The sequence below is a fragment of the Telopea speciosissima genome, chromosome 6 (assembly GCF_018873765.1).
Source record: "Telopea speciosissima isolate NSW1024214 ecotype Mountain lineage chromosome 6, Tspe_v1, whole genome shotgun sequence".
Taxonomy (NCBI): Eukaryota; Viridiplantae; Streptophyta; class Magnoliopsida; order Proteales; family Proteaceae; genus Telopea; species Telopea speciosissima.
Window position 1 is genome coordinate 59248003 of NC_057921.1, and position 20589 is coordinate 59268591.

The 20589-nt window shown below is 39.1% G+C and overlaps 1 protein-coding gene and 1 long non-coding RNA gene across 3 annotated transcripts in view; one reads left to right on the top strand and one right to left on the bottom strand.

Moving 5' to 3' along the window:
• LOC122664572 (DEAD-box ATP-dependent RNA helicase 8-like) overlaps nucleotides 1-20589 on the bottom strand; it is a 25052-nt gene continuing 4463 nt past the window's right edge. Inside the window, exons 2-10 of one of the 2 annotated variants that reach the window (XR_006333356.1) lie at nucleotides 14465-14525; nucleotides 9096-9330; nucleotides 4503-4741; nucleotides 3408-3659; nucleotides 3150-3330; nucleotides 1627-1715; nucleotides 1476-1549; nucleotides 1219-1375; nucleotides 1-255 (exon numbers count right to left, since the gene is read on the bottom strand). Coding sequence is in view for 1 of the 2 variants with exons in the window: in XM_043860446.1 (XP_043716381.1) it covers nucleotides 1297-1375; nucleotides 1476-1549; nucleotides 1627-1715; nucleotides 3150-3330; nucleotides 3408-3659; nucleotides 4503-4741; nucleotides 9096-9330; nucleotides 14465-14525 (1210 nt within the window). In the remaining variant the exon portion in view is untranslated. The remainder of the gene's footprint in view (nucleotides 256-1218; nucleotides 1376-1475; nucleotides 1550-1626; nucleotides 1716-3149; nucleotides 3331-3407; nucleotides 3660-4502; nucleotides 4742-9095; nucleotides 9331-14464; nucleotides 14526-20589) is intronic. The other variant, XM_043860446.1, reaches the window with a different exon arrangement.
• LOC122664574 overlaps nucleotides 19920-20589 on the top strand; it is a 12781-nt gene continuing 12111 nt past the window's right edge. Inside the window, exon 1 of the long non-coding RNA XR_006333357.1 lies at nucleotides 19920-19931. This is a non-coding gene — a long non-coding RNA (uncharacterized LOC122664574). The remainder of the gene's footprint in view (nucleotides 19932-20589) is intronic.

A 20589-nucleotide genomic window follows, 5' to 3' on the forward strand; every position in this document is an offset into this window, starting at 1 on the left:
GGAAAATGACAAATCCATAGATAAAAAGAGCACCAAAAATATGCTTGGTACTAAAGCACAGAATTGTTACGTTAATCCAGCATAAGAGATCCAATCCTCTGGATTATAAACCATTCTAAAGCTGGCTGCTTCTTACAGCCTAATGTATGTCTCAGCATTATGTAAATCTACAAGCTCAGACGTACAGGAGACAACCATGAATCATGAGGATCCAGCCTAAAGATATACCTCCTGGTACAGGAAGCTTACCCAACCCTGAAAAAAGCACATAAAAAGATAAAAATAAGATACAAATTAGAGGGAAAAGAAAAGGGTATAATGATTTTAAACTTTTATGAAGAGCAAGTTTCTTGGCGGGGTAAGCCACAGCACCGATCCCAATAACTATGTATACAAAGTTATGAGCCCTGCTCCAAGCTCTCATGGTGTGAGTGTCGGGCATTAAAAACTATTGATGCCTTTGTATTTTCTACATTTGTTTGAAGTGTGTAGCTAAAGATGGATCATTCAAATAATCAAATCTCTTCAGCCACTGATGATGGGGCAGATCCAGACTGTCCATCAAATAGATCATTCTCTTTGCTGGGCATACATGATGCACCAGTCCACATTAGCAGTATACACTCCAAACTACAATTTCCCTTCAACCTACTGGTCCCAGCAATAGAAGTTCCAAATGATTAACCATTAAATGCTAGAGACCTCCGGTTTCCACTCGGCAAATGACTATTGCACCAAAGACTCCCCATATTAACAGAGAAGACATGATGAAAGATTCCCATCTTCCTGCATACCTTAAACACCTACCCATTCCCTCTTGGAATTAACAAGTACAAATGGTTTTCTGGAGAGACCAATCAGACTACTCCAGATGATACTCCCTTCTGTAGCCACATGAAGCTACAGGATGCTGTGCCACATGGCAAAGGGTATCGGGTTGAAACCTGCCAAATTGGAATAAGGTGGCATAACACTTATAACTTTGGGTTGTCACCTCAACTTCAATGCCTAGAAAATCAACCCATCCAACATTTGCTGGACAGAACCTTGAGGAAACCAAGCCCTTGAAATAATATAAGTATGAAGAGCATGGTGATACAAATAAAGGAAAAGCTAAGTCTCAGTTTTATCTTGCCCTCCAGAAGATGAATGGAGTAGAGTCTGGTGGATGTTGGGCATTATTATTAGGAAAACATCTCTCAGATACAAACAACTTACTTTATATTCCTCGGTGTGTACACCAGCCAGATCTTTGCTTTTACTCATCATTGTTGAGGGAGAGATTACCACCACATGTCACCTGCAGTAAATAGCCTGGTCTATTTGTGGAGGAATTTGCTTTATTTCAGTCCCAAGCTCTTGTTCAATCCTGTACCTGTAAAAATACAAGTGCGTCAGATATATCAAATGAATGAAACAAAAATGCAAGGACTGACTAGTATTCTTCACAATCTTAGAAAAACAAAGATACATACAAGTTGAAGCGGTCCTCATAGGTGATCAAATTAACAGCTAATCCAAGATGTCCAAACCTACCCGATCGACCAACCTGATTATGTCAAACCAACTTTAATCAGGAAAGAAGATAATAAATTTTCTACATATAAAATACCGAATAGAACATACCCTATGCAGGTATGTCTCTGAGTTCTTGGGGAAGTCAAAGTTAATGACGACATTGACTGCTTGAATGTCTATCCCCCTTGTAAATAAATCTGCAAAATGGAAAGAGTTCTAGAACATTACCATCCACAATGCATCTTATCTCATCTTTCATTATATAGCAACAAATTTTGGTTTTAAAGAAATTAGAATTTCACGAAGGGGTTGGGTGAAGAAACTCCAAGTTACTCAGGTTTAAAACTTGGTCCAAGGTCACATCAAGCAATGTGATAAACACCTAGTTTAGTTCGCCCAATGTTCAAGCAAATAAGCATGTTTCTGGCACTCACATATAGAACAATGTTAATCCAAGCAGCTGAGTCTGTAAATACTAGCAAGTCTGTTCACACAATTCTCAAGTACGGAGGCATCCCCATACTATTTCCATGAATGTGGCTTTTCAACTAAATCCACGGAACATAAATCAATCCAAACACTATTCAAGAGAGCTGAGAATGAAGAGAATTGAGACTGTGAAAGAGGAATTTGAACATACATTATTTAACAAAATATGTTACTCCAAATGACCCTCTTTGAAGGAATCAAATGATGAGTCAATGACCCATCACAGGCTGAGGAAAACAAATAGCAATAGGAAGGTAAAGGTGATGATCAATCATAGTAGATGTTGTATGTTAGTTTTGGGATTTATCAAGAGCTCTCCACCTGCATTTGGCCTGAAATTTAAATCCGCTCTTTTTTCACTGTTGATACACCATTGTTTATATCCAAAAAAGGCAAAGGGAAAAAAATGGTAATTTAAGAATTTAAAATTATTTATAAAAAATACAAGTTAACTAATTAAAAACTAATTTATCAGTTTATTGTGTCTTCATACGAAAGAATTGGGGGAAAACTGTCTAAGAGTTAGTTGAGTAAGCTGAATATTCTTTGATGGAAATACAGTAGTGCTCCCAAGAGAGAGTGTTAAAAGCTAACTTAGAGTCACATCTTTAGCTGAAAGTCCTGCAACCCAAGGCTTCCATATTTGTAAATTCGAAATTCTTCCCCCATTGATGACAACACACTTGATCCATAGATTTATGGAGGTAAGCTGACAATTTATCTGAATGAAGTGAAGAGCTTATTTATCTAAAATTAGAGGATAATATAATTTATCAGCAATTAAAAGTCTAGGTGATACTGATAGGGAGCTCAAACACCCAACTTCATCCCATTACAAGTTGGAACTACCTATTTGAAAGGTTCACCGTTGTTTTTAGCCATCAGATGAGCATTGATAGAACTGTTGTGGCAGCAGTAAATGGGATGAATATGTGAGAAATAACAGATTAATAGGAAAAGAAAAGAAAATAATAAATAATATGAACTTTTGAATATAGAGGAACGACTCAAACACTCAACCAGCTGTTAACCAAAGAGAAACATATCAAATGCTGCCTCAATCGACATAAGGACTTAAATTGACAGAAGTTAGCCCAAGAAGCATCTGCAAGAGTAATAGTAAGAAAGCACCGATAGCATACCAGTACAAACAAGATTCCTGCAAGCACCATTTCTGAAGTCATGAAATACGCGGTTTCGATGATCTTGCAACATCTTAGCATGAATATAGAAGCAAGAATACCCAAGCTCTGTAATCTTCTTAGCCAACAGTTCTACCCGATTCACTGAGTTGCAAAATATAATTGACTGGTTGATTTGAAGCTGTACAGGAACCCATACTTTCAGCATATTCATAAATGAGGAACATGACAAGGCGAAAGCATCAGTTGAGTACAAACCTTGGAGAAAAGAGTGTTTAGGCAGTGGACCTTTTGTCTTTCTTCTACAAAAGCATAGTATTGTGTTATACCCTTGAGAGTAAGCTCGTCCATGAGATTGATAATGTAAGGCTTGTGTAAAAATCTGTCTTTAAAATCCTTCACCATTACAGGAAATGTAGCTGAAAACATCAAAATTTGTCGGTTTGCATGCAGAAAACGAATTAGCTGCTCAACTGAAGGTTGGAATTCTGGAGACAAAAGCTTGTCCGCCTGTGACACAAAATGCAGGCATTATAACTTACAAAATTACACAATTCTGTATTACAGAAATAGCTTTCTTCGTTTAATAATTACTTGTTCATTTTCCAGCCGACCCAAAAAATATTAGATAAGACAGTAAATTTCATGTTTCTTTAAGCCGAGTGATAGTCAATCAAAATTGCTTGTTAGAAAGGCCATCAACTACAGGTATGAAGTTCTCAGTATTGCTAAACTCTTCAATCACTAAGGCAAGGCGGCAAAACTATGAATTGTTGGTGGCAAAGGGAATCCTACCCCAAACAACTCCAGGATAAAGAGTGGGAAAAAAACTGTTATGAAGGGGTATTTCATTTGAGGAACAGGAAAAGAAGAAGTGCGGAAACTCAGAATATCCCAAGAGGTGACAACAAACCAAATAGGGTATGGCCCAAACCAGAAAACAAAGTACAAAAAGTGGAACATGTTAAACTTTTGAGGTGTGTTTCATACTAATATTTTAAGCACTAGACAAATGAAACATCAATTAAGCTCAGCAATAACTCGAGGCACAAGGAAACCATGCTGCATATCCCAGATGTGCCAACTGCCAAGTATTATGAGGTGTCACCACCAAGCACATGCAAATGATAAGTGGTGATTCCTTGTGCCTCAAGCATCAAGCTTCACACCTCAAGTGCGTCCTATAACAGCACCTACTAAAATAGAAACTGAAGAGCATCAGTACAAGAAGATCCCATGAAATTAGCTAATGTCCACAGATAAGAATGCGCCAAGACACAACACATGTAAATTTGTACTTGGACCATCTCAAACAAAAAGGATCCAACAGAATAAAAGTTTTGCATAAAATACCTCATCCATAACAAGCATTGAGCAATCTTTCAGGATGCAAACACCTTTTCTTGCAAGATCAAGTATTCTGCCAGGTGTTCCAACAAGCAAATGGACAGGTTGATATAAACGCATGATATCATCCTTTAAGCTAGTTCCTCCTGTAGTAACCATGACTTGAATCTTTAAATGCTTCCCAAGCTCCTTACAGACTTGTGATGTCTGCAAAGCCAATTCTCGTGTCGGAACCAATATAACAACTGCTTCAAAGGAAAAAAAGCAGATGAGATGGGTTCAAATATAATGAAACAAAGCTAACTGTTCATCCCAAGAAGTAATGATTTCATAGAATGAATAAACAAAATGGTCTATATTTAGATAAATCAAGTAACAAGATTATATCTGTGCAGATTAACAATTCATAATTTACTTTGTGTCTGAAATATATATTAAAATGAAGCCAGACATTTCAGGATTTTCTTTCACATGACTGACCCCTTCGGAATTGTAGGGTTTTGTACGGTGTACTTTGCTGCATGAGTAAGAGCTTACCAACTGTTTGCATAAAAAAGGATGGATAAGCAAAAGACTACCCACTCAGAAGAAGCCCTTCCCTCATACTCAAAGAGCCAAACACACCCTATGGTAACATCCACAATTAACTCAATACCTATATCATTATTACTAAATCTTTCTGGTCCAGAGGGACCAGCTATATAATCAGTTTAGCTCTAGCAAGAATACCTCTTCTCATTAACAATTGGAATAGTGGTGTAGATTGGACCACTCGAATCAGCGAGAACCTAGTCATAAGGTGGACAAGGTTCATTGGGAAGATCAAGCCAGCCAGCCAGCCAGCTCGACGGTGACTGAGTATACCCAAATTGTGGGCTTGATCCAGTCCACATAGGCTTAGTTAGTTAATTAATTAATTGCTATTTTAGTTTCCTAGTTTAAGTAGGATTTTTTCATCTATGGTTGTAATCAGCAACCAAATAAAGTAATTTGACTAGGATCAATATTTCCTATTCAGAATAGGACTCGTTTTATTTGCTTTCTATATAAACTTCGTAAGGACCCAAAAAGCTCCCACCATTTGGATTTTGGAATAAGATTGAGTTGCCTTGCGCATGGGGTCTGTGAGAAACAGATGGGGTGAGAAGCCTACAACCTGAGATAGGTTAATCCTCTCTTCTACCTAATGTAGACTAGTCACAAGTGATAACCAGTCCACAGGAGGATCGCAAACTTCATGTCCAGCAACAGTAAATACTTCGATCGGTTCTCAGATTTGCAGAAAATTTCAGAACAATAAAACAAAAAAACAAGAACTCGAATAAGGGAAAGAAGAAGACAGGGTAGTCCTTTTCAGATTCAGGTCTCTCGCCCACTGCCTCTCACTGTACTTTGGTCTCTCACCATACTCACTCACAATGCAAAGCACAAAGTTTTTTTTCCCCTCAATCTCATTAATCAAATTCGTGTACAAGGCTCTAGCCCCTTACAAACTTATATAAGAAGACTCAAAAACAGAATCAAACACCAAAAAGGGAAAGGCAAAACACAATCCTTAACAGAAAGGGTAACATAAACTAACAAGGAAACTAAAATAATGAAAAAAACTGACTCAAAACAGCAAGCTAACTAAACAAATTTAGTAAATCCCATTTTCCTACTTTCCAAGGTTCTAAATCTCAGTTTCGACCTAGGTTTTGACCTGCCAGAAACAGATATGTCTCGGTTTTGACCATATCTCGGTCGAAACCTGGAACTGCCTCCAGGCTAACTCAACGCTTTCGAGGCCCAGAAGTTGCTTCTTTTTTTTTTTTGCCCTGATTTTGGTTTTGCTGCCTATTTTTGACATTTTGAACCCAATCCATGCATTAGTTTCACATAGGGAACACTCAACATAATACTTGTGGTTTTAACCCAAGTTTGATGGTGTGTATTGTTCTTGGGCATGGTATCAAATAAGGTTTGACCGGAACATAACTCCTTCAATATAAATCACATTTAAGCAATCTTGGATTTGTTTAAAGCTCTTTCCAACAAATCCCCAAGATTGCCTAAATCTGCTTTATATTGAAGGTGTTATGTTCTAGTCAAACTTAATTTGGTGTGCGCAAATGTTGTTTAAGATTTATGGATTTTTTAGATTTGAGAAAAACCTCAGCATTTAAAAGTTGAAAATTGCACCTACCGCCCAAAATCCAGTTTTTGTTCTTGAACTAGGAGGTTGATTTTTTATCCTATTAGAATTTGAGTTGTTTACTATTTTTTTTTATTGGATTCAAATAGGGAGGTGTGTGCTTATTTATGAATAATATCTCAAGTAAAAGAATATAAAAACATTTACTTAAATGATATTTGAATAAATAAGTGCATGTCCTGGTTTCGAGTCAGGTTTCCTCAAGTTTCAATGAGGATAAGTGAATTTAAATAGGTGTTCAATGTTGAAACTTGCAAAATTACCGAAATATGGTAGAAACAGGGCCGAAACATTGCATTTTTTAAACTCCCCCTTCAACTCGTCTCGGTCAGCTGCAAAAAGAGATTTAGTTCCATGCTACTTTCTACCCATATTTTTTGGCTCACTAAATTGTCACATTACAAAGAAAACCCATGGGATCAAAGGCTCAACACCTACATAACCCAACCCAACGTTTATTTCCAATAAAATATGCCCTTTAGGTGACTTATCTGCATCACTTCCTCTTCTTCTTCCCTCTCTTTTTCCTGTTTATGCTCTGTTTTTCCTGATTTCTATTACTGATTTGATTCTCTATTAATCTATTCTACTGATCTGTGTTTTGATTGTTTAATCTGATTTATTTATTCCTTTAAAACATACTATCTACTACTGGTATTCTGTTGGTGTTGATTTATAACTGAGAATTACTGATTACACCTGGCGAATACCCCATTTCTTTGACAATTTCAGAATATATTGATTTATATATTGTGACTGATCCATTAATCTGGTGGATACCCAAACTTTGGGGAATCAAAGGCCAACCCTAGGGCTCTACTCGACCAGGGTTTGATGATTCTTAGCTCTGATTTTGATGCCACTTAACAATCTCTGATTTCTGCAAATTTAGTTTCTCAGATCTAATATTTTTAAATTGGGTCCTCCTACATGTCACTAAGAAGAGTGAAGTAGATCATTTCACTATATTTTTATCAACTCTTGTAGCCGCCGGTCGCCACGCCCCTCCTGTTGTATCTCCTTCCCCCCTTCCAACTCAGCCCTGACCCCTCCATAACTCTCCCCTTCCCTACCCTCTGTATCTCCTTCCCTTTCCCCTCTTCGATAGCCACCACCCCCATTCCCTCAGTAGCCCCCACCCCTCCCCCCTCTATCTTCCGCCCTTTGTATCTTCCCCGCCCCAGTATCTCCCCCGTCCTTTGGCATTTCCTCGCCCCCACCCTTTGATCCCATCTCAGGCACGAAACCAAAAAAAAAAAAACGGATTAAATGGCGTTGTTTTTATGAGATGTAGAAGTCAAGGACAGCTCCATTCAATTGCATTTTCTGCAGTGCTAAGTAGCTATTAAGATGAAGAAAATCCATGGACTGAGCAGCATTGTCAATGGAAATGTGATACACTGGAATATGGTGGGGGAGTGAAATGGACGGTTTGACTTCTCCAACCAGCTCGGTCCTCCATGATTGCTCACCCCAAGGTGGACATCACAACAGGTAGAAACCGATTTCAGATAAATTGATGGGAGCAAACAAATAATTGAACTCTTTGACAATTTCAGAGCGAGTTCTTCGTCAGTAGAAACCCAAAGACACAAAACCAGAAGATTTTTACATCGGGAAAAAATTTAAGTGTCCGTGTTCCTGGTTCGGACTTGGCTTCATGGGTTCAAGTAGCATAGGAAGAAGATGGGGATTTGAACATTGGGGTGGGAGATTCCGGAGAGGGAGAGGAAGGGGAACAGGAGGTCAGTAAAGATTTGGTAAAGTATTACTTAGGTTGTGAAATTGCTATATAAACCTTTCACATATTGAAAAACATGAGTGAAAAGTGGGAGCAATTGAGCAAAAAAGTCATAGTGAAGTAAATCGTTTCACTAGGCGTAGTGACATAAAAGAAAACCCTTTTAAATTACTTTGAATCAGACCATCTGATTGACTTCATACTCTGGGAATAGTATTACTTTGCTGAAACAGAGATTCAATCCAAGTTTCAGCTCATTCCATTGGTTCGATCTGATTTAATTTCAGTTTTCCTATATCCTGGATCTCAGATTCTGAAATCACTGATTTCAAACTACTTTAAAATCTAGCTGTTGGATCAATCCCATCTTTTCAAGGGAACCTATTCCCTATATCTGTTTTTGATTCCTAGAGTTTGGCTTTCATCTGAGAAAGTTTAATTTTCTGTCAATTTTGGGATGTCTGTCTAAGTTGGGTAAGCTTGGGAGCTCTATCTGGGAGCGTTTCCCCAACCCCCACCCCACCCCACCCCCCCAAAAAAAAAATCAAATAATACAATAGATTCACATTGCTCAAGTAAAAAAGAAATTCCAGTAACCACAGGTATAGCATTCAAAATCTACTCAACTATATAACTGTCTGAAAACTTGCAACTAGAACAGCACCTTGAATAACATTATTGTCTTGATCAATTTTTTCCAGTGCAGGAATGCAAAATGCAGCTGTTTTCCCCGTTCCATTTTTAGCTCTAGCAAGAATATCGCTACCAGTCAAGGCAATCGGAATACTTTCTTCCTGGATGGGAGATGGCCTTTCAAAACCCTTCTCATAAATTCCCATAAGCAATTCACGCTTCAGAAAATAGTCCTCAAATTCATTTCCTTTAGTAGCAGTCACATCCTGGGAGTAACAAAGAAAAACCAATCAGTAAATGCTAAAAACATGTAATGCAGTACCAAAATTGTCTTGGTTGGATTGGATTGGGTTGAACCAAGATTGGACCAGTTTATAGTTCATCTTTGGGTCATATGGTTAACTTATCATTGACAAACCAGAGGTTATGGAGTTATTTGGGGATTTTGGTTCCAAGGATTCCTAGATTTTAGGAATTGTATTAGACACTACTCGTGGGGCCCAAGGGGATTTTAAGTACAGACTTACACATGTAGATTTCTAGTCTCCTCAAAACAGCTTGTGGAATAGTATTTGGTTGGTTTTGTCTCTCCTCTCTCCTCTTTTCCCCCATCGATTTCCTCTCTTCTGATGCAGACAGATTCTATGGCAAGCATCATGCTAGCCACAAGCACCACAAGGGGCTGGTCCATCTCACCATTGGTGGACCAACCCAATGGGCCATAGGGCCAACCAGCCTAGCTGGGCCAGCCCACATGGGCTGGGAGTTTTGGGTCTCTCAAACCCAAATTTGTGGGGGGCAATTTTGCCTTTTCTTCATAATTCTTCAGCTGGCTGATGGAGTTACTTAAAGAGTGGGGACCACAAGCTTATATGAATCGGCTGGTGCTCTTAAGGGTCTAGAAGATTTAAGAACTAAATTAGTTTCCTTATTGGCAAAGGCCTAGCTTCTATTTTGTTGATTATTTGTTTCTAAGTTGGAAATTTTCTATTTTAGTTACCTTCTAATTTTGCTCAATTACTTGTAACTCAAGTCTCAGCTGTTATAGGAGACTATCTATTTTTATTGTTTCTATTTTGGGCTCAACCCTTGAGTCTATATAATGTAATGCCCTTAGAGGCCTCCCCCACGATTTATTGATGAATGAAAATCTTGCTTTTAGCAATTTAATGTCCTGAGAGAGGATGAGAGGCTGAGAGAACCATCCCCTATCCCCTATCTACCTATCCCTTCTAACTTCTTCTTCACTCTCCCATCGATCTCCTCTGCTGCTGCTACTGTGAGACTGCAATAGCAACTTTTGAAGGCCTGAATCATCTCTTAATCATCACCCAAGCTTGCTACTGTTGCACACTGCCAATAGGAGAACTGTTACACTCCTGCGATTTGGGTTTCTCTGCCCAGATTTTGGTGCAACTTCAGTGCTCCATAGCCTTGCAACTAATGATCAGAATCAGCTATGTTTTGGAGGATTACTTCCTGTCATTGAAGCCGACCCCATTTAGTTGGGATAAGGCTGAGTTGTTGTTGCTGCTGCTGCTGTATTGAGGCCTACCTTCGATCCAAGTTTGGAGCCATTCCTGTTGCTGTTTGTCTAGTTCCTGTTTCTTTCTAATTTATGTACTTACCTCCTAATTTCTAGTTCTCAACCTAGACTGTCCTGCGAATAAAGGGTTTGTTTGCTGTCTAGGTTCCATTATTTTGTAGAAAATAATTCTGGGGTTAGTTTACTTGTAAATTAGCCTGACATTATCTTCTCTCTCTTCTATTTCTTTTCTCCTCTCACTTCTCTTATTCTCTTCTTTCCCGCCACGAGCAGATCTTCCCTCTCCTGATCTGCATCAACTAGGTATCAGAGCCAAAACCTGGCCGTAAATACCATGGATCCTATCCTCTTGTTTGCTATCCCCCCTACAAATTCAATTTATTCGAGAGAACATGCAAAAAGGTTGACGTGAATCTCGAAGTGAAACGTTGACGTTGACAATGCAAGGAATTTAAGAACAAATCGCTAGTCATATCCGATCGTATGAAATCTTCATTCGACAAACTAATCTCAGTCGTTGAATAGTGGGTGAAAGAGAAAGAAGACGAACCACCGATGATGGGACGACAAGATGGAACCACTGATCATCAAATATCAACTTGTGGAGGAGTATAAAGTGATCAGATTGATTTCTTGCTTCGAAGTTGCATCTTCGACAACAAAGTTCTTGTCGTTCATTTTGTACCATTGGGTCATGGTCAGATCGTTTATTTCGGTGGGTCAAGGAGGATGAATATTGATCGTGCATTGAAGATTCTCACATTCTACAAAACTCAAGGTCGAGGCTTTTTCAACAGGAGGGGAATATGGTTCAGGTATGATTATTTAAGGAACAGTTTGTAGTTCATCTTTGGGTCATATGGTTCAATTATGGTTTATTTAAGGAACCATAAATCGTGGAGTTATTTGAGGGCGGGCCTTGGGGCAATGGTAAGGCTGCTCCATTGTGACCAAGTGGTCACGGGTTCAAGTCTGGAAACAGCCTCTCTGCGAAAGCAGGGGTAAGGCTGCGTACATTATGACACTCCCCAGACTCCGCAGTGGCAGGAGCCTCGTGCACTGGGTACGCCCTTTTTTTTTTAAATCGTGGGGTTATTTGGGGATTTCTGTTCTACGGATTCCTAGATTTTAGTAATTGTATTAGACACAACTCGTGGGGCACAATGGGTTTTTAATTATAGCCTTGCACATGGAGATTTACAATCTCCTTAAAAACAGCTCATGGGACTAGAAATTAGGAATAATATTAACATATATCTCATATATCCAGTTGGGTTTATTTTATTTGTTATTTCCTTCTCAATTAAGTCGTTCAGTCATTCAAGGAAACTCCCAAAGCAGTTGGTTGGTTGGGATCAGTTTCCTTGTCAGTTTGGGTTGTCTTTTATTTATTAGTAAGTGTCCTACTTAATTCTAACTCATCCAAGCAGGCTGGTCGATGGGAGGAGTTTCATTCATAGTGTTAGTTTGTTTCTTTTATTATTTTATTCCTGAAAAAAACATGATTTAAGTCCAAATACAGTTTTATAAATGTGTAATGCATAATAGCCATCACCATTATTTGAATGAATGGATTAGTATTTGGTTGGTTTTGTCTCTCCTCTCTCTTCTTTTTCCCAATTGATTTCCTCTTTTCTCTTTCTTTTCTCCGCTCTCTTCTCCCCATATTCTCTTCTTTACCACCACCAGATCTCAAGGTATAAGGTTTCGATTTCGAGCCTGGTTTTGACCAGGCTTGAAACCGAAATATTTCACAAAAACCCTGAAATATTTCATGAAACCGTGAAATATCGGTCCAGGTCTCGGTTGATGGTTTTGAGGCCCAAATGGCCAAATTACTTCCCAAAACTTCTAGGAAATCCTATTGTAGGCCCTTTAAACATAGTGAAACCCTTAGATTGTAAAAAAAATACATACAAAATGGTAGTCAGGCTTTAGATAGAGTTAGACTAATAGGGGTCTTTATTCAGTTTTCTGTTTGGGTTAAGCACTTTATACACATGTATCTCAATGTTGGGATGGACGAGAATGAATTGAGTCTGTTTGTGTGGCTGAAGCTTGTGTGGCCTGAGGCAGCCGGTTGTCCATGGGGCTCTGCTTCCCACCTTCCTGCGATTCTGACTCCTTCCTTCCGTCTCTTTTTCTCTCTCTTCCCTGCTACTAGAAACCTCCCCCTTCAGGTACAATTCTTCTTTTTCTAGAATCAGTCCCCCTTCTCTCTCTTCTCCCTTGCGGCTCCCTACTGTCTCCTCTTTATTCAGTTTTCCGTTTGGGTTAAGCACTTTATACACATGTATCTCAATGTTGGGATGGACAAGAATGAATTGAGTCTGTTTGTGTGGCTGAAGCTTGTGTGGCCTAAGGCAGCCGGTTGTCCATGGAGCTCTACTTCCCACCTTCCTGCGATTCTGACTCCTTCCTTCTGTCTCTTTTTCTCTCTCTTCCCTGCTACTAGAAACCTCCCCCTTCAGGTAGAATTCTTCTCTTTCTAGAATCAGTCCCCTTCTCTCTCTTCTCCCTTGCGGCTCCCTACTGTCTCCTATTTTCCCTCCTTTCCCTTCTTTTCTCTTCCTTCGATCTCAGGTAATTTCTCACTTCTAATCCATCTCCAGTTTTTGTCTTCACAAGGTCCAGAAGCTTAAATAAACATTTCCAGATACTTGTTCTTATTTTCTGTTATTTCTGCTACTAGTTCTTTCTTCTTTAATCTCTTGCCATACTTCTGTTGCCTTTTATTCTGTTTTCTTTATTTGCATCAGTCTGATCTCAGAGGCTGTCCTTTATTATATCTATTGAATTCTAGCAACTATGCTATTTGAGTTTTCTACCAGGTCTTGTTTCAGATTTCCTCCACCAGTTTTCCAGCTTCTTGTTCGAATGGCTACCAACTGGAATCGTTAGAACTATGGATGGCAATTCCACAACTGAAATTTCAGGTTCATCCGATAGCCTTGAGGTAGCTGCTGCTCCTGCAGGGTAGCTGGGTTACTCCCGGCAATTTGTGTCGAGAGGTTGAAGACAACCTCTATCGTGAATTATTTTAACCCCTTTTATTCCTCTTTCTATTATTACCCCTCTATCTGTCATCCCCTTATCATGTTTTGTCCCTATTTAAGCCTTCATTCCAAGTCTGCACCCTATTCAATAAATTTAAATCCCCTGTGCATCCTTTTCCTATTTAGGTACCAAATAGCCCCCTGAATATTCTGGTTAATTACCAGATGGCCATTACCTCCTTAAAATTGCACTAAATTTCTTTGAGTGGGCCCATGGCGATCCTAAATGGGGTTTTCGAACCCAGGATTGCACCCCTTCTCTTTCCAAGCCTGCACATAAATCATCTGTGACCTTGTTACCTACAGTGCACCTACTTCCTCCCGCCCCCATGGACTTGAATGAATGTGGCATGGGTATGCAGGTGATAAAAGATGCCTAACATGCAATGAAATCCATTTAGAGACCCCTTCAGAGGCTTTGTGACAGAATAGGGGAAAACCCACCCAATTTTAAAGGACACAAGATGAAATGTTTTAAACTTCGTTCTAATAAGGAAGAAAATAGATGTCAACTGATAATAAAGATAACCCATAAGCAACAGGAAGGAGGGAAAATGAACATGACAAAAGATTCCTTTTGGTCCCATATGCGTGTATAATTGTGTATGACTATGTGTACATGTGTGTGTGTGAGAGAGGAGAGAGACAAAAGGGGGTGGCAGGCAGGACCCAGTAATCAAGAGATAGCCCAATGACCAAGGCAATGAGTCTCAAATCTTCCCAGAGTAGTAGCTAGTACATATAATTATTTCCATGAAATTTAAGACACATGTATAATAGCATCTTCTTCATTCATACCTCTGTCTTGTAGCGTGTATCAGGTGTCGGTATCTTGAGGTGTGCCTTCCAGTCTTGAGAACTAAAATCAGGGGGAGAAAAGTAAATGGTTTCAAATTTTCAATTCATCTACCAAGTAAAACACTGTAAATTTAATAGAAATCTTAGAAACAACCAGTACTACAGATCCAGAACCAATGGTGCTTTTGCAAATAATATCAACAATGATAACAACTATAACACAGTGCCCACAATAATTACAACAATGACAAGGGGAATACGCTTCCTTCATGGCCAGTTAAGATGATGGTCAAGACTCAAGACTGCCAAATGAGGCCTATCGAGATCTCATTTTGGGTCTTGGATGGTTCTATGGGCTAATTATTTTTGGGTTCTTTATTGTATTAGGCCTTAATTATAAGCCCATAAAGTGGGGGTAAAGTTAGTACACAAGATTAGTAGTCAGAAGAATTAGGATTAGATCATAATTATTAGAAGTATAGAATTCTTTTTTGAGTCTATTAAGTCAAGTCAGTGTGGGTGTGAATAGGAGTCCTTCTATTAGTTACATTAGAAACTTTGAAAGCTTATGCTATACATTTCTATACACCTCTAGGGGTGTAAAAACCAGGCCCGCCCTGATGCAGGTCCAAGCACTAGGAAGAAGAATAAGAAGCCTTGAAGAGGCTGCTGTTTTGTTGCTGCTTTATTTTCGTTGGAGCTTTTCTTTCCCATACTTAGTTTATTTTAAATGTTTTAAGTGACCAAGGGTAAAATAGTCTTTTACCTGTTTTAATTGTTTTAAGTTGTTTTTTTTTTAACTTCTCCATCCTTCCACGATTTCTTTTGGAGGATTGGATCAGATCTGTATTAGGATTCAATGTCTAGTGTTTTAGGAATCAGACTTGGGCCCTGATCCCAAGCTGATTTGATGTAAGGCCTTTGGCCATCTTATTATAAATAAGGATTTCGTGGGAGGCTCCCCCACAGTTCAAATAATTAATTTTCTGCTTCTAAGCTTGCTGCTGCCATAGCCAATTGCTCTCTGAGTGTACATCCTTGTGGATCTCAAGGTGGTAAAGGATAGGTGGACTCCTGCGACTCCTTGCATCGTGAAGATCGGGAGGTTTCTTCAAGTTCTCAAGCTGCTGCTTTTGATCTCTTCAAATCCAATAAGTTTGAATCTGAATTTTGTTTAAACCGTCTTCTTCTCATCCTCCAACCCAAGCCTTCAAAATCTGTCCAGCCTTTCCCTTCACTAGACCTAATCCAAAACCCCTCTCCCTCCATTAAACCCTAACCCCCATTAAACCTGCAATTTACCCATTCAATCCATAGCTTGAATTTCAAGCAACCCCCTTCCAGCCCTCTAATCACCACCAAACTACCATCAAACCACCCTCCCATCCCCTCCTCTACTCGATCCAAGTTTCAGCCCCAAATTCCCACTCTAACCCCTTCATCTCCTTGCTCCATTAAAACCCAAACCCAAAACCCTAAAATTCAATTCTGCCCAAAATTGCAGAATTTCAAAACTCATCCAAACCCTAACTTTTTTATGCCATAATAACCCCTTACACCTGCCCATTAATACCCTATAAACCCCTTTCCCAATATCCAACCCTAACCCTAGTTTTGCCTTAAATTACTAAACCCTAACCCAATCGGCCAGCCTTTGTGTGTGACCCCATTACCCTGGTTCCTAGTGGGACTACTCCTACCTAGGACTACATTAAATTGGTATCAGAACCATGGACGAACATGGCAATCCTACTGTTGATCCAGCACTACCACCCCCACCTGATCCCATGGCTGCAAGCCTGCAATCATGGACATGCTCCATAACCGAATAAGCCCAAAACTGAACCGACTATTTAATAGATAGTCTTAGGGCTGCAACAGGGTCGGGTTGGGCCGGGGTTTATAGAACCCTAGCCCAACCCTGAGTCCCCTTAGCTGGGCCCAGGCCCGACCCAACCCTGACTCAGGGCCTGGAAATCCAACCCTAACCCGCCCTCAGGGTCCAGCCGGGCTGACCCTAATTGGCCCTGATCATGGGGAGGGGGAAGGAAATACATGGGCTGAAATGGGCCGGGGAGAAAATTATCAATTTTAAGTAAAATAACACTATAATAAAATGTATTATATGTCTTATTATCTTCATATATAATATATTATATAACAAAATATTGCTTGACGTTTAAAGTTTATATATATATATTATAGCATAACTTAAAACAGGGTTGGGCCGGGCCAGGCTTAGTCCGAGGCCTCAACCCTAGCCCAACCCGACCCTGACTCAGGACCAGAAATTTCCAACGTTGACCTACCCTCAAGGCCAAATATCTCAGCCCAAACCCTGTTTGGACTCGGGGCAGGCCAGGGTGGGTTCGAGGCGACAAGGCCAAACTTGCACCCCTAGATAGTCTGATGCAGAACTATCACCAAACTGGGCTTCTTTTATTAGGAATAAGTCTAGGGTTGAGATATATATACGTATATATATATGTTGGGCCTTTGATCCCAAGGGTTTTCTATGTAATAGGCTACTTTGATAGGCCTGGAATAGGGGTATATAGGTTGCATACGGGATTAACCCAATACTTAGTCTTATTTTTATGTTTTTAATTGAACCGGTTTAAAATTGGTTGCATCCAATTGGTTCAATTGGGTCAATTTAAGTTATTTAGTTAGATGCCTTTTAACTTTAGTAGGGTTAAATAGGTCTTTTTACTGTTTTAAGTTGTACTAAGTTTTGGCTGTTAGCCTATTTTATAAATAGTCAAATCGTGGGAGGCTCCCCCATAGATTATTTGAATTAAAAAAATAGAATTTGCTGCTGCTGTTGCTCCTTGGAGTGTTTGCCTTGTGGGTCAATTAAGAAAGAAGGGCAGGTGGATCTCCTATGACTCCTTGCGCCGTGACGGCCGGGAGGATCCTTATCTGAAGGTGGTTCTATCCTTCAACCAGTTGAAGCTTGCTGCTAGTGGAGACTCCAGTAAGTTAGACACCCAATTTCTTCTTCTAACCCTCTAGTCCTTTCCCTCAATCGACCCCCTTTATTTTGGTTTGAATCCCATAAACCCTAACTCCATTAAACCCTAGATCTTGCTGCCCAGCCATATTTAACCATTAGAATTACTTCGAATTCAAACCACAGCCTCTCCTTAACACCCCCTATACTCGACCCAAGCTGCTGCCCCTATTTGTCTCTCAAAACCCTAAATCCCCTCACCTCCATTAAGCCCTAAAAGCCCTAAAATCCTCACAGCCTGATTTAACCATCAGAACCAGCCCATATTTGGATCGAACCTTCCCCTCCCTGTTTAGAAAACTCGACCCCAAGCCCAGCCCTTACATCCCACTTAAAACCCTAAATTTGACCTAATTTCTAAAACCCAAAACCCGAAACCCTAACCCTAAAATTCTGGAATTTGAATGTTTATTCAAATCTTGTTCAAACCTACATTAATAGCTTCTCCTAGACCTGCCCATCAATACCCTATAAGATTCATCTCCATATTCATAAACCCAACCCTAGAAATTGACCTAAAACCCTAATTCTGCCCATTCGAAACAGCAGCCCCCTTTGAGATCCTGTTGCTTGGTCTCTAATAGGATCTTTCTCCTACTTAGAGCTACATTATAGTCTGGTATCGATTTTGGGTTGTGCAGTTTTCTGATAATCGGTTGATCGCAGTTCAACCCAATTAAGGATCTATTAAGACCGAAACCCGACCGACAAAGACCAATTTAAGGACCTATATTTAAAAATAAAGGAGAGAAAATGACTAAACAGACAGATTAGCCAAAACTGATCGAAGACCGAAACCGACAGACTGCTCAGTAACCGATCCTGGTTTTTTTATTTTAGGACCGATTACTTAATAGGTTGGTTTCAGTATTGAGCCTCTGATGTCCTAAGTCTTCTTCCTTCTTCTTCTAGTTGATCGATTACTTCACCAAGTGCAATCCTTCCTTTTATGCCTTCTACTCATCCTTCTTACTTTTCTTATTCTCCTTCTAGTTCTACCACTTCTTTCCCTGTTCCTTCTATTTTCGGCTCTCTCTTAGGGGGTCCTCTCGGATTCCAGCTTTTGATACATCAATTTCTTTATCAGAGTATATATATGCTGAAACTAATTTTTTTGGGTGAATAAAAAATCCATTACCAAAGAGAAAGAGGACTACAGAAGCCCCCCAAAAAAAGGGGAGAGAAAGAAAATATACAATTGCACAAGCAGACACAGCCTCAACCAAGGGAGGAGGATGCTGGAAAGAAGAGGGGGTGAGGAGACCCCAAGATACAACAATATGCCTGTTCCTTGGGGTATAATTACAAGAAGAAGCAAAAACAGAGAGCTTGGCTTTGATGTCGAAGGAAATGGAGTCCCAAATCTGACGAAGAGGCCAAGAAAAAAAAGGAACAGTTGAGAAAAAGTTAGACAAAGATGATCTGAAATAATCGAATGTAAATTCTGACTCTAATGTCTCCAATTCCTGGGTTTCTGATTATTTCCAATATGGATCCCGCGATCTATCGAAAGAATAAAAAATATGGATCCCGAGATCTATGTAAGTATGTGCATAAGTGTTGGGTGATAAATGGAGATGAAATCAAAGACCAAGACTATGAAAGAACTAAAAAGGCTTTTCAGTTTGGCCACTAGAGATGCTCCATTGAAAGTAGGCTTACATCTTGGAATAGTGATGAAGGCATGCCCATGTTGACGGAAAAAACAATACAAAAAGTAATGTAAGCGAACTTGACACTTGGAGTTTAATATTGAGCCAAAGAACCAATAGGAATAGGATAGCCCACTTGAAGAATAGCCGTGATTCAGGAAGTAATGGGAAATGAATGACGTCAATTCACGATCAATCATTTACCTTCAATCAATAAAAACTCTTGGACTCCCATCATCTATCTTCTTCGATTCAGTTATTTTGATTAAAAATATCTGTTTTGCTATAGAGAAAGAAAAAAAGGCTTTCAACCTTGTTTAGACTTATTAGTCTTCTTCTAAAAAACTTTTAACTTAAATAGTGTAGTCCATCTTAGTAATGTATAATTATTGGGGCAAGAAAACCTTTCCAAAATAAAAGAAAAAGTTATGTTATCCTTATTTTATTATATTCTATTTTAATTCTATTTTTATCATAATTTTGAGTGTTATTATTGTGAAAAAAGTTAATTGAATTGATGGAGAAAACAACAATCTCCATCTCAAATATTTTAAAACCTACCAAACAGAAAGGGAAACCAAAAAGTTCCTATCTTGTGTTTATTCTTGTTTTCTTATTTAAATTTTAAATAAGAAAATTAGGATCCTTTTTAGAATCCGGTAGATACCGCATTTTCTGATCAGTTAAAAATAAAATATTAGTGAATTTAAAACCATTCATCATACAACTTATAAACTTACATTAAATTATCCAATTTATCAAACCATGTTGATTAATTAGTCCAAGGCTTGATTACATATTTGTCACACAAAAAGACTCTTTGAATTTCCAGGAGAAAGAGATTTCACCAACAAAAAGCTTTTAGCGCTGCCCAATACCCCTTTTTTTCCCAAATATTTTACAAATATGTATTTTTGACATAGAACTATGTTTCTTTGGAACTGCCATTCAAAAATAAGGAAGATTGCTATAGTTGGATGTTAAAGACATGCATCGTGTAAAATGGATAAAAAGAGGTTTAAGACTTGGCAACAGACTAATGAAACATAAGATAAAAAGAGGTACAATGAGGCCAAAAACGAGGCTAAGAAGATGATAGGGATGGCTAGGGCGAGGAAATATGAGGAGCTCTATATTTATCTAAACACAAAAGAAGGGGAAAAAGCTATTTATAAGATAGCTAAGCTGAGAGAAAGGAAGAGTAGAGATTTTGACCAGATGAGATGTATAAAAGGGGAGGATGGAAGAGTATTGGTAAGGGATGAGGACATTGTGAGGAGATGGGATGAGTATATTTGTGAACTTCTAAATGGAGATAGTTCGAATATGATCAATTCGGTTAACTACATTAGTCATCAAGTGATGCATATCCAAAGACCTACATCTGCATGAAGAAGAAGAAGCAACCCTAGGAGTAGGGCCGAGTGTGTTTGGAGCGTTAGTTTATACTTGGTTTATTT